Source organism: Pteronotus mesoamericanus, unplaced genomic scaffold (genome assembly GCF_021234165.1).
Source record: "Pteronotus mesoamericanus isolate MK-2021 breed Mesoamerican mustached bat unplaced genomic scaffold, CSHL_Meso_final scaffold_651, whole genome shotgun sequence".
NCBI lineage: Eukaryota > Metazoa > Chordata > Mammalia > Chiroptera > Mormoopidae > Pteronotus > Pteronotus mesoamericanus.
The window spans coordinates 38,601,796-38,617,176 of NW_026555325.1; the positions used below are offsets into that span (position 1 = coordinate 38,601,796).

The window sequence follows — 15,381 nt, forward strand, 5'->3', positions numbered from 1 at the left end:
ATGGAATATTTTTTCACTGAGGCAGCCAGGAAAAAAATCACTTATTTCTCCACAGTAAAAATAATTACTCCATATTTTCTATCACAGTATGGAAAGTTTTAAAAAAACTTGTTACTTTTCTCCAATGTTGGTGTTTGCATATAAATATGGTGTTTTTCCATTATCTATTTAACATCATGTTAAAAGAGCCATAGACCAGTGACAACAAAGGAATCAAGAGGAAGTGTAAGAAATGACTTTTTATTTGTTTTTAGTTTTGAATTTGCATCATATTTTACTATCTTTCTTACCTTAAGCTTGGCCAGAAGAAGTTCATGATCATGAAGAAGTTTTTGGGTTTCATCTTGATTGCTACCAATTTCTAAAATATTGGGCTGTGATTCAGCCAGCTGAAGTTGTATCCATTTGCCACACTAAAAATAAAAATGAAATGAAAAGCACTTTTAGTTCCCCTTGTTCTTTCTCCTTCACCCTTCTCTTTTTTTTTTTTTTTTTTTTTTTTTTAGTTGCCAGTTACACTGTGAACACTTTATTCTTTCCACAGAGATGGGCCTTAATCAACTGAAATACAACAGATCTAATATCCATCCATGCCCTGACTTTTCCTTTTTTATGCTTAGGGTAAATTCTTTTCTCTTGGAATGTTGAATTTAAATTTAAAATTCCCAAATAAGGAACACATACAATAGATTACATATTATAGACCACTACAGAATTACAAAATATTTCACATTAATTGTACATTCTCTCACTCACAAAAATATTTTCCATAAAAATAGTGAAATTCTACTTGGGCAAGTAGGATGTAAACTTCACCAACAGGACGAAGGTTTTGTGGATGTCTTTTAGGCTAATTAGTGTCTTTACATTGACCTTGGTAGTTCAACCAGAAAGAAAAAAAAAACAGACGAAGTAACTGATTTGCATCTTGTTTTGAAGTTAAAACATAACATTTTTTAACTTTTGTTGTTGAGTATTCAATAAACTATGCAGGAAAATGTCAATAAAATTAGGCACATGTGACACCTGCCCTTTGAAAGCAGCCAACTTGTTCGCCACAGTCAGGCCTGTCACAGCGCAAAGACGCAACCGATCAGGGCGTTTCCTAAGGAACCGCTTTTCTAAGAAGCAACAACTGATTGAAGAAAGAGGTACCACTAACAGGCACGCATCCACGGGTAGGTGAAGCGCTGAAATCAGAAAAACGCCTGTCTATTCTAGATAATTAGTGCCCTGAGACTGTTTGGAAACAAGAGCCCCAGGAAAGTCAGACATAGGCACTTCAATTCCTTAAAGATGGACTTTGCACTTTGAATCCTTTGGGGTTTATTTTACATGGGATGGCAGTGAGTCCTTAGAGCTGGGGAGGGGAGATGAAGGGAAGGTTCTTAGAAACGCAGTTAACATAGGAATTCCCAGTGTAATTTTAGAGGGTTTTTTTCTTACTGTCACTCTACCTCCGACTCTCCTGTAATTCATTCCATATGCACAATTCCTTATCCTGCTCTAAAAAATACTTCACATTTGAGGGAAAGTTAATTTTTTTAGATAGTGAGTTTGCCTCTTTATTCGCAAAGGTGGTGAAATTTGCAGATACTAAAGCATCATAAAATCACATGCAAATGATCAGTTTTTGCTCCTTTTGCTTCAGGATTTTTCCCCACGCCCACTCATTGCCTTTGAGGACAGGAGAGGGCGGGCAACCCCGCCGAGGCCCTGTTTCCGTGGGGCCTGGGCTCAGCAGTGCTGGGAAGGGCCCTGCCGGGAGCACACTGCGTTCAGGGCAACGAAGGTAAATTGTGTTGCTCAGTGTCAAGCACTGCTTTCCTGTTACAATTTTCACATTAACATGAAATTCACAGAATTAAGTGAAACTAAACAGACCATTGTCATCCATGCTCTAATCAAAGGCCAGAAAAGCCCTTCAATTAAGCCTGGGGCAGGGAGGGGAGGGCGAGGGGGGAGGGTCCTGAAAGCAATTGGCTGGTAAGCACCAGCCTGTCTGCTGAATTCCCTTCATTAAACACAGAATTTCTTAGTGGTGAACTGCCTAAATCCAAGCACAATGCTTCATGGGGTTTTGTAGGGCATTTTCATGAGAAAGAAAACCATGGTTGTCTTCTTCAACCTAAATATGTGTTATCATCTTTGCAAATGGGCAAACTGCTTGACATAAAATGTGTCATAAAACATAAGCCCCCAGTGGCTTCAGCTTCGTGCTGTTAAGAGCAAATCTGACACATGCCCTTTGCACTTCCCCTGGCAGGGTCTTCATTCTCCCAACAACGTGACAAGGACGTACTAGTGCCTTTACCATGTCACAGCCAGAGCCTCTTACTAGGTGTCCTCGGTGTTCCATCGCGCTCAAAACAATGCCACCCCCTATCTGCTAGGACTTTCCTCTTGCCTCCTCCTCACGCCCACTCTCAAAATTCACACATATTTCACAGGTCCACTTGACTCTTCAGCCTGGCAATCGTGAATGCCTTGCCTTTAAAAACCACATTGAAAAAAAAACTGTTTAATTCTTTTTTTTAAATTTTTTTTATTTTGTTTTGTTAACCCAGCTGCTGTAAATGTTTTCTCACTGACTGAAAGAGAAACTGTAGTAACTGGCTGAAACTTTAGAGGCTTTTCTTAGCTGCCGCTTTAAGAAAAAGTACTAAGATATACTTGCTCTGTGATCTTCTATATGTTGTGTACTGCTGATTGTGTATAATGTTCTTTAGGTTTATCAACACACATCAAGACGCCCACAGCCACACAGAAAAAAGAAAGTTGTCAGCTTACCTTTATGACAGCTATAACGATTTTAGAGTCCCCAGCTTGCACAGCTACTGAACTGACTGTTGTCGTAGAAAACTCCACTCCAGGACTTCCTTGGCTGGACATGGTACTTTAGAACCAGAGTTTATGCTTTGGTCAGCCTTTGTACAGATGTGCATCTGCTGGTCATTTCAGAAGGCACCCACGGGGGTTACTTGGATTCATTCAGGGGAAGAGCTCAGCTCGCACTGATTACTCTGCCAGAAGGAAAGAACAGGAGGTTAAAAATAGACAACCCCATTGAGTTTATCATGAGGGAGAGAGAGAGGAGAATGGGAGAGAATCGCCACACCCCTAGTATGGTAACACTAAGCGCCTGTTATTTTTGCCATTATCTTAAATGTAGAGGGCAGCTTCTAGCTCTCTTTCTATCAGCTGATGTTTGATAGCAAATGGGGAAAAAATTACATTTTGACAACCCAAATTAATTTTGCCATTCAATCTATATAGTTACAGTGGACTTTGAAACCAGCCAGTCATTGACCTGGGTATCAACTTTTCAAGACTTTTGAAGTCTCTTTTATGCAAAGGAAAGCTTCCTAAATGCACTTTAAAAATAAGTTCTGGTATTTGGTTTTGGGATTAGGCAAGCTACAAAACTGCTTGAAATATATTTTTAGAATAATCTACTTTTCTAAAACTTATTGCCTTTTGTCAAATAAAGTTTTTATGGAATAATCATATTTTCTCAAAGCCTCAGATTTCTTAGGGACATTACGAAAATATTTCAACAAACATTTATCAGCAGGTACCTACCATTTCAGAATTTCTTTGTGAGTACTCCACAAACAGCATTTTTAAACTCAGTTATCACAAATATTAAGAAGTAATACACTTTGCTGTTACCTTTTAATTGCAGCAAGAATGCTTTTGTTTGTTTAATTGAAGTTTAATACTATGTATATTTTTCTGCAATGAAATAAAAGATAACATTCTACTTCAGATTTGGTTTTTATTCTCCCATTGCCTGTGCAGGAAAATTATAGACAGCTTTAAATCAGAGCCCAAGATTGGCAGATTAATCCTATTGCTAGAAACCAGTGTGTCACAAGTTGTCTCTGGTATTAAACAGCAGCTGTTGGATCCCTGTCAAAGAACAGCTGAAAATAACACTGATGTGTGGGTTAGAGGTCAGATACAAACACATCAGAGATACTGACTCCAGCGCAGTTGGAGCCATCAGAAATCTCTGGGACAAAGCCAGAATGGAGGAGATAGCTATAAACAGTTAAATGAGCCTACCCCGCTGTTAAAGCCTCAGCTCAATTTAAAAGCACATTCAGGTTGAGGGCAAATGTTCAGAAGACTGAGTCAGCACCTGCTGCTTTGTTTTGCTAAGGTTCATGATAACATTCTTGAGTGGGGGGGTGGGGGAGTGCTTTTACATATATTTCAGTATTCAGTGATTACTTTTGTTTTCCAGATCATGGCATGGCAGCTCCACAATTAGTTACCCACGACGGAGGGTCTGCTCTCAGCACCTGCCTGCTGCTCCAGCATGAGAAAACCAGCTCTTGGACTTGACAAACTTTACCCGATGCCATGAAGGGAGCATTTGGAGCAAGCTCAGGAGACTAGATGCCAGGACACCATGATGTAGAAAACATTGTAAATGGTATCATTTTATGGGAGGGATGGAGAACTTGCAGAGAAGGAACCTGACCTCTTTGTTGAGGTTGCCTAGATGTTGCAGACAGGCTCTTTCAGCTTGAGCACACCTCCCTCGAAATAAACCAAAACAAACTAAAGGAAACTAGTTTTCAGCTAATTGCCCTCAGGAAAAACCAAGAGTTGCTAACTGTGTCACACCCTAAATTAAAATGCTCAAAGGAGCATTGCTTAAGTCATTGTGTACATTGCCATCAGAAAAGCAAACAGCGACCCACACCCAAAATACACAGTACACTTTCACCCAAAGTTAATCCTATTGTTAGAAACTCAGTATTTATCATAAATTGCATAAAGGCCCTCAAGAAGAAAAGGGAACTTTTGGCTGCAAGATGCAAAGACCATGGCTCGAAAAAGAGTGGTTATGTCCACAAAGCCCCACTTGAGATGGATGATTGTGTAAGGGGTGTGGAGGGCAGCGTGGAATGTGTGGAATCGCAGGCCCACACCAAGGAAAAAGGAGAAAGAAAGAGGAGGGAGAACAAGGCTGAAAGTCTGATTAGTCCAAACTAGTGGGGGCGGGGGGAGGTTAGAGTGTGGAGGGGTTGAGCAGAAAGGAAGAAGGACTCATGCACACGGACGACAGTGTGGGGATTGCGTGGAGAGGGGTGTTTAAGGGGACTAAATGGTAATGGAAAAAAAGATAATGAAGATTAAAACATTTTAAAAATTTAAAAAAGAACAAAGGGAATTAAAAATTTTTAAGACTGTTAAAAAATGAATCCAGTTATTCAGTAGGAAAGGTGGTGCATATTTACATTGATGGCCTTTCTGTTAATTAGATGAAGCATAAATTTAGGTGGTGAACAATTTTTTTTTAATTCCAATTCCTGGCCTTAAAATCTTCAAGACACTTGAATCACTTTTTTCCCCTCCCCTTCCCTTGCTTTCTGTTTTTCTTCCTCTTCCACTTTTTAGTCCTTCCCCCTACAGGAGCTCTGTTGATCAGGCCCCTTCATCCACATCTGACTCATTTAGAACCTTCGCCTATGATCTTCATCTGGCATAATAATTAATTATAAATTGCATAACTAACTGATAAGCAGTTTAGAGGACAGTTAGTATAAAATATCTTATTCTAAAGAAATCAGTACACTATAATCAAATGGCTTTTTAAAAAGCTCTTTAAGTTACAGTTTGTTTATATTCTGCCTCCCCCATCATCACCAACAAAAGAAAAAGCCCCAGAAAACAAAACAAACCTAAATACCTTATAGGCATTCTCATGTCCTTTGAAGTTTATAGAGGATCTTGCAGAGGATATTATGCAGTCTATGTTTATACCCCTGGGAAATGTCTGATTTTATACCAGCTGAATTTTAGTGAAATGTCCTCCATGGGGAATCAAAAAACTATAAATGGATTCTGTTGATTTGCAAATAACACTTTTTTTCCCTCATTTTTTTTATTGTGGTAAAATACACATGACAAAAAATTTACCATCTTAACTATTTTTAAGTGCATGGCTCAGCGATGTTAAATACACGGATAATGTGCCACCATCACCAGCGTTTATCTCCATAACTCCTTTAGTCTGTAAAACTGAAACTCTACCTGTTAAACAGTACTCTCCATTCCCCTCTCTCCCAAACCCCTGTCAACCACCATTCTACTTTCTGTCTCTATGATTTTGACTACTCTGAGTATTTCATATAAGTGGCATCATGCAGTATTTTGTTGCTTTGCAACTGGCTTATTTCACTTACTATAATGTCCTCAAGGTTCATCCATGTGGTAGCATCAAGGGGGGAGCACCTCCCCCCAAATGGAATTATCTTCTGGAAGGTGGGCCCTTGTAGCATAGGCCTTCCCCACTAGGTGAGTATTCTAGGAACACATCTGTATCAGTGTACCAGCTGGTGTTGTTGTGAGAGGCTGCATTTGGCTTCGACAAATTTTTTTTTTAAGACTCTTTCAATGTGATTGCCCATTTCATGATGGGTGATATATAAGCGCACCTGTCCACACTGCACTGAGTGTTCAGCAGTTTTTGACCAAAAACAGCATGACCTCCATGCTCCACCCTTCCTATTCACCTAATCTCGCCCTGAGCAGTATTTTCTCTTTTGTTTCCCCAGATGAAAACAGTTCTCAAAGGAAACGTTTTGTAGATGTGAAAGAGGTGAAACCAAAAAAAGGCAGAAGCACTAAAAAGCGTCAAAATCGAGTTCAAAAACTGTTTTGTGAGTGGAAAAAAATGTCTCAGTAGGTGTATTGCATCAAATGAAGAATACTTTGAAGGTGACTGAAGTTTAAACATGTAAGAATAAATACACACTATTTAATAAATAAATTCTGGGTTTTTGAGAGTCCTCCTTCGTGTGTCCAAATTCCCTTCCTTCTAAAGGCTGAGTAACATTTTGTTATATATGTGAGTGTGCATATATGTACATAATTTTTTAAAAATCTTTGCAGACCATCTCACAGGGTTATTGTAGAAATTAAAAGAGTTGCTTCACATAAAGTGCTTAGAAGAGGTCCTGGCATTTATCAAGTGCTCTATATGTAGTACAGTACTAGGTACAGAATTGATGCTTATAAATATTAGCCGAGTGATTGAATCACGTTAGTCATACAGCAAAAGAGATAGTTTTAATACAACTCATTCATTATTTATTAATGCAATCAAAAGTTATTGAGCATTTGCTACATACCAGGCACTTACATATTAGGAGTGTACAGTGAGGGAAACAGAGGTCCCTACTCTTAAAAAGGTGACAATTCCAGTGAGAAAAGACACACCATAAATAATGAAATAAATACCAAGATAAAAATCTACTGTGATAAAAGCTAAGGAGAAAAGCAACTTGTAGTGGTTTAGGAAGATGGAATTACAAAAGGTTACATTTAGAATTTGCCAGAGAAATCAGAGGGTACTTTTAGGGTATTTCTATTGAAATACGGAGACTAACAGCAATAATAAGCTGACAATGATTATAAAACAACAACAAATAAAGCACACAATATGGCAAAGGCAACAGGTTAGGGGGTTTGAAGTCAGACTGACAACCTCTTTTGCCTCAGTTTCCTCACTTAAGTTGCAAATAATGGGAATACCAACATCATTCAGGGTTGCTGGGAGGATTAAGTAAAATATTATTTGTAAAACGCTTAAAATAATGCCTGACATATAGGCAGTGTTCTTATAGTCATATATTATTTCTCAGATAACAACATCTGTTAAGGGATTTCCTAAATCTAATAATAACTGCTACGAAATTTGAAATAAATTTTAAAAATTAAATTGAATTAAAATGGTAGGCTACCTGAATGAATTAAATATATTAGAAAGACATAAAACATGTATCACCAGAAAGGAAATGATCTATACTCAGGTGGTAAAAACATTTCAGTGAGTCATCATTTATTTCTTGAATATTGTTTTTACCATTCACTTTAGCCAAAATCTTCCCTCATTCTTCATACTATGTAATATTCCTCCTGGCACCTCTCTGATCTTAGTGAAGACATTTATTTGCCTTGAGGGTTATTACCCTTGCGGATTACAAGTGTTCCCACTTAATTGCCATCCACAAGTAAACTAAAGCTGCTCTTTCCCCTTAAAACAGCCCATTCTAGCCAACAACTAATTTCCGTTTCATGTATTCATTTGTTCCTTCATCAAGTATGATTAAATACCTACTCAGTGTCAGGCACTGTTCTCCAGGCCAGGCACACATCAATAAACAAAATAAAGTTTATCTACTGATGAGCTTGCTTTCTGGTAGGGGAAACATAATTGATCAGGAAACAAACAAAAAGTACGTATATAATTATGTCAGGATGGAATGAGTGTTATGAAGAACAAGGCAGGGCAAGAGAGAGCCTAACCAAGGCAGTGAGTCAGGATAGGTCTTCAGAACAGATGAGATTTGAGGAAAGACCAGGATTAAGGTGAAAAGAGCAAGATATGCAGATACCTCCGGAAGAACATTCCAAGTGGCCGGGGCATGCTTGTTATATTTTAGAAGCTTTCAGGGAGTCGACGTGGCTGGAGCTAAGTGAAGACTGAGAGAAGAGGACGCTGAGAGAACATGAGTCTCTGAGGTGGCGGCGGCTAGTTCATGTAGGGCCTTCTAGGTGCCTGATGTCCTGATTTGCTGGGACAACCATGATTTACACCTGTTGTCCTGGCATAATTACTCTTAAGGCCCCTTTCATTCTCAAAATAGTCCCATTTGAATGGTAAATTAGGTGGTAACCCTCTCTTAAGCCAAGGTAAGGACTCTGGATTTTATTCTGAGTGAGATAGGTCATTATTGCAGGGTTGTCATCCAAAGAATGGCATCGTTTGAACTGACATCGCTAAGAAACTCTGTGGAGAGAGACCGTAGGAGTCAACAGTGAAAGCAGGAGGTTGGATGAATTCCACAGCACGCAAGCCATAAATGCCAACACAATGCTCCACTGAGATGTTTCTCTATGGACACTTAAATTTTATTTAAGAAGAATAACATATCCAAAATACTATGACTCTTTCTAACAGTTAATCCCATAGATTTCCTTATAATTAAACATGTTTAATGACATATAAATCTTTAGCTTCTCCAGAAGGTCTGTGAGAATAATTAAAAAACAACTTTTATAGCAAGCAAATTTCCCTTCTATAAATGGTAAAGAAAACAAAACAAAATTTGAGCAAACTAAAAGAATACTTAGCTTGGTCAAAGATCAAAGGTGGCAGTATTTATTATAATTTTAGGCAATGGTTTACCAAAACTGAGGTGTGAAATGATATCAATATTTGTTCAATCATTACCTACATCTTTTCTTGAAAATTCTCTATTTAGAATAATGTATGATCTGGAAAACTGTCAAATACATGCATAGGCTTAAGTTGAAGTAAACAGCAAACATGTGGCAATTACTGATTTGGGAAATGTCCTTTCTGAATGAGAGATACACACACACAATACTTCAAGCTAGAAAATACTTTTTTAACCACACTGAAAAGCTTTCATGTACAAAGCTTATTTTTTAAATTTTAACAAGACTTCCTACCTGTGTTCAGCTGTGCACTTAGGCTCCAATGTCAAAAGCTTCTCTTGCTGATATAATTCCGCTGGACATAACGAAGCGTCCTGAAAGTTACCCTCAAGAAGGTAGGGCCATTATATAAGAAGACAGGAATCTTAGCCAACTTGACTTTGGAAAATTACATTTTCTTTGTCTTTCCTTAGTGTTGCTCAGCTCCCGTTGAGGCTGAGAATTTCCATCCCAGAGTAATCCCTGGGGGAGCCTCAGAGCAGCAGCAGTTCCAGCTGCTCGGGAAGCAGCAGTGACACTGACGGTGAGTTGTCACTTCTCCAAGCAGCTACAGTTTTTGTCAAGGGAGAAAAATAATATAAAACTCAGACACAAAAATCAGATACCCTAAACAGGATGGTAACATCCATGGATTCTAAGTTAAAAAAAAAAAAAGTTTTATTAAGAAACACAAGGACAAAAATCACTCATATGTGTATATATATTTGTATAATAACGTGCAAATGTGTGCAGATACGTTAAATACAAATAATAAGACTCTTTTAAGTAGCGTTACAATGAGTTTTCTCAGTTGCTCGGGGGGTAATGTTTCCTGACTTGCTGACAGTTTATTGGCATCAGTTCAGTGACAAAGCCATGTTTTAACAGAATTTGTAGATTATATATTTTTTAAAAACCTGAGTTTCCCAAAGGTTACTGTATAGATATTGATACCCCCACCGTCATTTCAAGTAAGAACTCCTCACACCAGTGTTCACACAGAAGCCCCTCGCTTTGGGAATCTTCATTTTTGTTAATATTATACATCACTCACCCAAGTCACAGAACCCACATGAAAGACAGTGATTGCTGAGAACGGGAAAGATAAAAGAGGTTACTAACACCTGCAGGAAAAAAGATATTCATACACTCAGGCCTTCAGGAAAAACAGGAAACTAGATGAGAGAAACAGAAACCTGGAAATCAAACATGGAAACAAAAGTAGCAGGTCATTTGCACCCCACCCTACACAACTCACACCACCATAAGCAAACTGGTTTCCTAACACAAATCCACTCTCATAAAGGACGAACCTCAAAAGCAAAGTCAATTTATTTTATGTTTAGATTCTGCTCTGGCACATCCCTGCAATAAGCTACTGCTACCAGGGTGAGCCGATAGCCTCACCCCAAAGTTTGCTGAACACCTACTGTGCACAGGCCCTGATTTTGTCTGCACCATCCTCCTCAAATCCCTTTAGAGTTGTAAAACTTGTAGCCACTTTATCTGGTTGGGCTCTCAACAATTTCGTACTCCAGTCAGGACAGGACTATTATTTCTGTCATATGAGTTGGACAATTGACGCAAGAGAAATTTAGTGGTTTATTCAAGTTCATGAAGCAAGTCAAGAACCCAGACACTTCCCTATTGATTTCTTCCTCCCATGCCGCAGGGAATAAGCTCTATTCTAAGGTTAGATCAAAATTTACACAGATGTCTATATAATCTGTCACTCAGTTAGTCCACGCGGTTGAGCACTTCCTGGACAGAGTTCTCTGAATCGGAACACTACACTGAGCGCCCTTAAAAGGCAACCGCGGAATACAAAACTCCATCACTATTCTGTTTTTTCCCATGAGAAAATTAAGGATAAAATACACACGAAGCACTTTGGCAAGAAGGTTTATAACAAAGGAAATATATCAAGCTAAAATGTCCTGCAAATGAGAAGAACCCTCTTGAAGAACTTCCAAATCATTGTGAGCAATCATAATACAAAAGTTTTATGCACGGATATAAATTAACATTATAATAAAACTGCTCTGGGTTTGTGTCATAATTCTATTTCTTGTTTTGGTTAAAATAAAATCACATTAATAAGGATTTATCATGTGAAAGAATGGAATTCAGTAGTAACATTCACAAGCAGGGGTGTCCAAACTTTTGGTGTCTCTGGCCCACACTGGAAGAATTGTCTTGAGTCACGCATTAAATACACAAACACTAACAAAAACTGATGAGCAAAAAAAAAGGGTTTTAAGTAAATTTACGATTTTGTGTTGGACTGCATTCATAGCCATCCTGGGCCGCATGTGGCCCACAGCCTGCAGGATGGACACCTCAGCACAGGGGTGTTTAGTGATTTGTATAGCCATTTATATGAATTATGCATTGGTGTTTATTTTTCCTATACTTTATACATGAAATAAAAGGATCTACTGTTCAAATAACTGTTTAAAATCTATTTTATGTACTTTTAACTTCTCAGGTTTATAATTCTATTTTCCTAATTTCCCTATCCTTTACACAGGTAAATTTAAAATTAAAATAAGACACATGATTCCCTTGGATTTTCGTTTTCCACATACCTCACTGGTATTTAGAAAAAAATCTATGGAGAAAATAAATAGCTATATTTAGCATTCATTTAGAAATTTAGCAGGATGCTGAATATTCAGTCTATCTTTACTTCCCATTTCATTAGATTGCCAATGGCATATCATGGACTGAATTGTGTTGTAATATGTAATAGGTTTTTAAAGATATTTTGGAAAAATATTTAAGTTTCTATGGAGATGTTTGAGGATATTTTGAAATACCAAACTTCAGACTTAAAATATTTGTATTCCCATTTTTTTCAGTCTTATTGAAATATAATTGGCCTTGACATACTGTGTGAGAAGGTGTATGTGTTGATTGGATACATTTATATATTGTAAAATGATTACCACTGTAGCATTAGTTAACACTGCCATCACATCACACAATTATTGTTTCTGCAGTGAGAATATTTAAGATTTACTCTTAGAAACTTTCAAATACAGAGTTATTAAAATTGCATTACCATGTTGTGCGTTAGATCCCCAGAACTTATCTTTTAACAGGGTATTTGTATTCTTTGAGCAACATCTCCCCACTGCCCCCATTTCCTAGCCCCCGGTGACCACCATTCTATTGTTTCTATAAGGTTGGCTTGAAATTCCACATAAAAGTGATAGTGTGTATGTCTTTCTCTATCTGATGTATTTCACTTAGCAATAAACATGAGAGTTCAGATATGTCTTGGAGATCGTATTCCTCTGAATACATACCTAGCACCTGAATGCTGGATCATCTGATAGTTCTATTTTCAGTTTTTTTGAGGGAACTCCATATTGTTTTCCATGGTGGCTACATCAACTTACATTCCCACCAACAACGCGCAAGGATTCTCTTTTCTCCACATCCTCGCCAACACTTACCTTTTCTGATGATAGCCAATCTAGCAGGTATGAGATGATACCTCATTGTGGTTTTAATTTGCATTACCCTCATGATTAGTGATGTTGAGAATCTTTTCACATACCTGTTAGCTATTTGTATGTCTTCTTGGGAAAAAAATGTCTCTTCAGTTCCTCTATTTTTAATTGGATTATTTTTGTTATTGATATTTTTGTTATCAGATACAAGCTTTGAAAATATTTTCTCATTCTATAGATTGCCTTTTCATTTTTTTGTTCCTTTTACTATACAGAAGCATTTTAGTTTGATGTAGTCCTCCTTACTTTGTTTTCATTTCTTGTTCTTTTGGTGCCATATTCAAAAATTGCCAAGACCAAAGGACTAAATTTCCCCTAATTTTCCCCTAAATTTCCTCTAGGGGTTTTACAGTTCTAGGTTTTCTTCTTTAGTCCATGATGAGTTAATTTGTGTGAGTGGTGTAAAATAGGGACCCAATTTCATTTTTCTGCCTTTAGTTGTCCAGTTTTCCCCAATGCCATTTATTAAAGAGACCACTCTTTCCCACTGAGTCTTTTTAGCTTCCCTGCCATGTTTTGACCATATATTTAGCTGTTTATTTCAATGTTCCCAGTTAATGTTCCATTGGTCTATGTGTCTATGTTTATGACAGTACCATACTCTTTTGTTTACTATAGCTTTGTAGTAGCTTGATACCAGGAAGCCTAATGCCTCTGGCTTTGTCCTCTCTCAGTATTGTTTTGGCTATTTGGGGTCTTTTGGCATTATACAAATTTTAGGATTTTAAAAATATTTTTTGTGAAAAATGCCATTGGAATTTTGATGAGGATTACACTGAATCTACAGATGGCTTTGGGTTGTATGAACATTTTAACAGTATTTAGTTCTTCCAATCTATGAACCCAGGGTATCTTTCCATTTGTTTGTGTCTTCAATTTCTTTCATCCAAGTCTTAGTCTTTAGTGTACTGATCGTTTACCTCCTTGGTTAAACTTATTCCGAAATCTTTTCTGTTTTTAATACTGTGAAGTTGTTTTCCTTCCTAGATATTTTGTTGGTGTATAAAGACACAATTGGTTTTATATTATGCAACTTTACCAAGTCTGTTGATGTGTTCTAACAATTTTTTGAGATCCTTAAGGTTTTCTACATATAAGATCATGTGATCTACACAGAAAGACTATTTTACTTCTTTCTAATTTGGATACCTTTCAGTTCTTTATCTTGAAAGGATAAAGTGATTGCCTTGGCTAGGACTTCCAGCACCATTTTGAATAAGAGTGGTGAAGGTGAGCACCCTTGTCTTGTTCCTGATCTTAGAGAGTTTTGTCTTTTGCCACTGAGTATCACGTATTGAGGTGTGTTCCTTCTACACCAAATTTCTTGAGTTTTTATCATTAAAAATGTATTCTGTCAAATTGTTCTGCATGTTTACATATTTTACCTCTTGTTTCATTAATATGGTGTACCCCACTGACTTGCACACGTTGAATCATCCCCGTGTCCTTGCTTGATCATGATGTATGACCCTTTTACGATGCTGTTGAATTTGGTTTGCTAACATTTTGTTGATTCAGTCTTGGAAAGTTTTATGTCTCTACTTTATCAGTTTCTTCTAGATTATCCAGTTTGTTGGCATAGTATTGTTCATAGTTGTCTCTATAATCCTTTCTATTTCTGTGGTATCAGTTGTAGTGTATCCTTTTTCATTTCTGATTGTAAGGTTTGGGGTTTTTTTGGGTTTTTTTACCCTAGCTAATATTTGTCTCTTTTATCTTAAAAAAAATCTGGTTTTGTTTACTTTTTCTATTGTTTTTCTGGTCTCTATTTCATTTATTTCTGCTCTGATCTTTGCTATTTCCTTCCTTAACTTTGGGCTTAGTTTATTTTTCTTTTTCTAGTTCCTTGAGGTATAAACTTAGGTAGTTTTGAGATTTTTTTCCTCAATCAGGGCATTTATCACTATAAACGTCCCTCTTAAAACTGCTTATGCAGCATCCTGTAGATTTTGGTATGTTGTGTTTCCATTTTCACTAGTTTTATACTTTCTGATTTCCCTTTGATTTCTTTTTTAACTCACTGATTGTTAAGGACATTCTTCCTACTTTTAGAATCACTTTTTGCCTACCTCAGCTGGTAGGTACATGGATGGACAGAATGGGAGGGTAATTTGACTGTATCATCAATCACCCATAGATTTCAGGCAGATTTGGCTAAGTGGGGTTGAACAGGCCAGGTCAAACAGGTGGTAAAACATGTAAACAAATAACACAAACAAGAAATTTGAGTTATTATGTGATAACCCCCTTGTCATTGGCATCTGCAGACTGATTAGGCCTGAGTAAGAAACATGGCTAAAGCAAAGGGACATTTCCTTCAAACCCAAAGATGGAATCAAATTCATTTCTTTAAAAATAAAACTTTGGGATCAAGGAACTAGAAGGAAGCTCTTTGGTTCAGAATGTACACTCAGGATATGAATAGCATTTTATTTAAAACCACTCCTCAAAATTCTGTCTCCTGGCTACCTTTGGATTTAGAAATTTTTTTAGGTTAAAACAAACAGACCAGCTCATGGAGAACTGCAGCATAGAGGTCTCTTTTGTTCCCTCACACTGTTCCCTCCTGGTCTTCTCTGCCAGAATACACGTCCCCTGCCATGGGCCCCTTGCCTCAGCACCA

At 37.5% G+C, this 15,381-nt stretch overlaps 1 protein-coding gene across 1 annotated transcript in view; it reads right to left on the bottom strand.

Moving 5' to 3' along the window:
* CCDC141 (coiled-coil domain containing 141) overlaps nt 1–3,077 on the bottom strand; it is a 156,079-nt gene extending 153,002 nt beyond the window's left edge. The window contains exons 1-2 of the mRNA XM_054562630.1: nt 2,791–3,077; nt 291–413 (exon numbers count right to left, since the gene is read on the bottom strand). Coding sequence (XP_054418605.1) covers nt 291–413; nt 2,791–2,892 — 225 coding nt within the window. The 5' untranslated portion in view covers nt 2,893–3,077. The remainder of the gene's footprint in view (nt 1–290; nt 414–2,790) is intronic.
* Between the last annotated feature and the right edge of the window lie 12,304 nt (nt 3,078–15,381).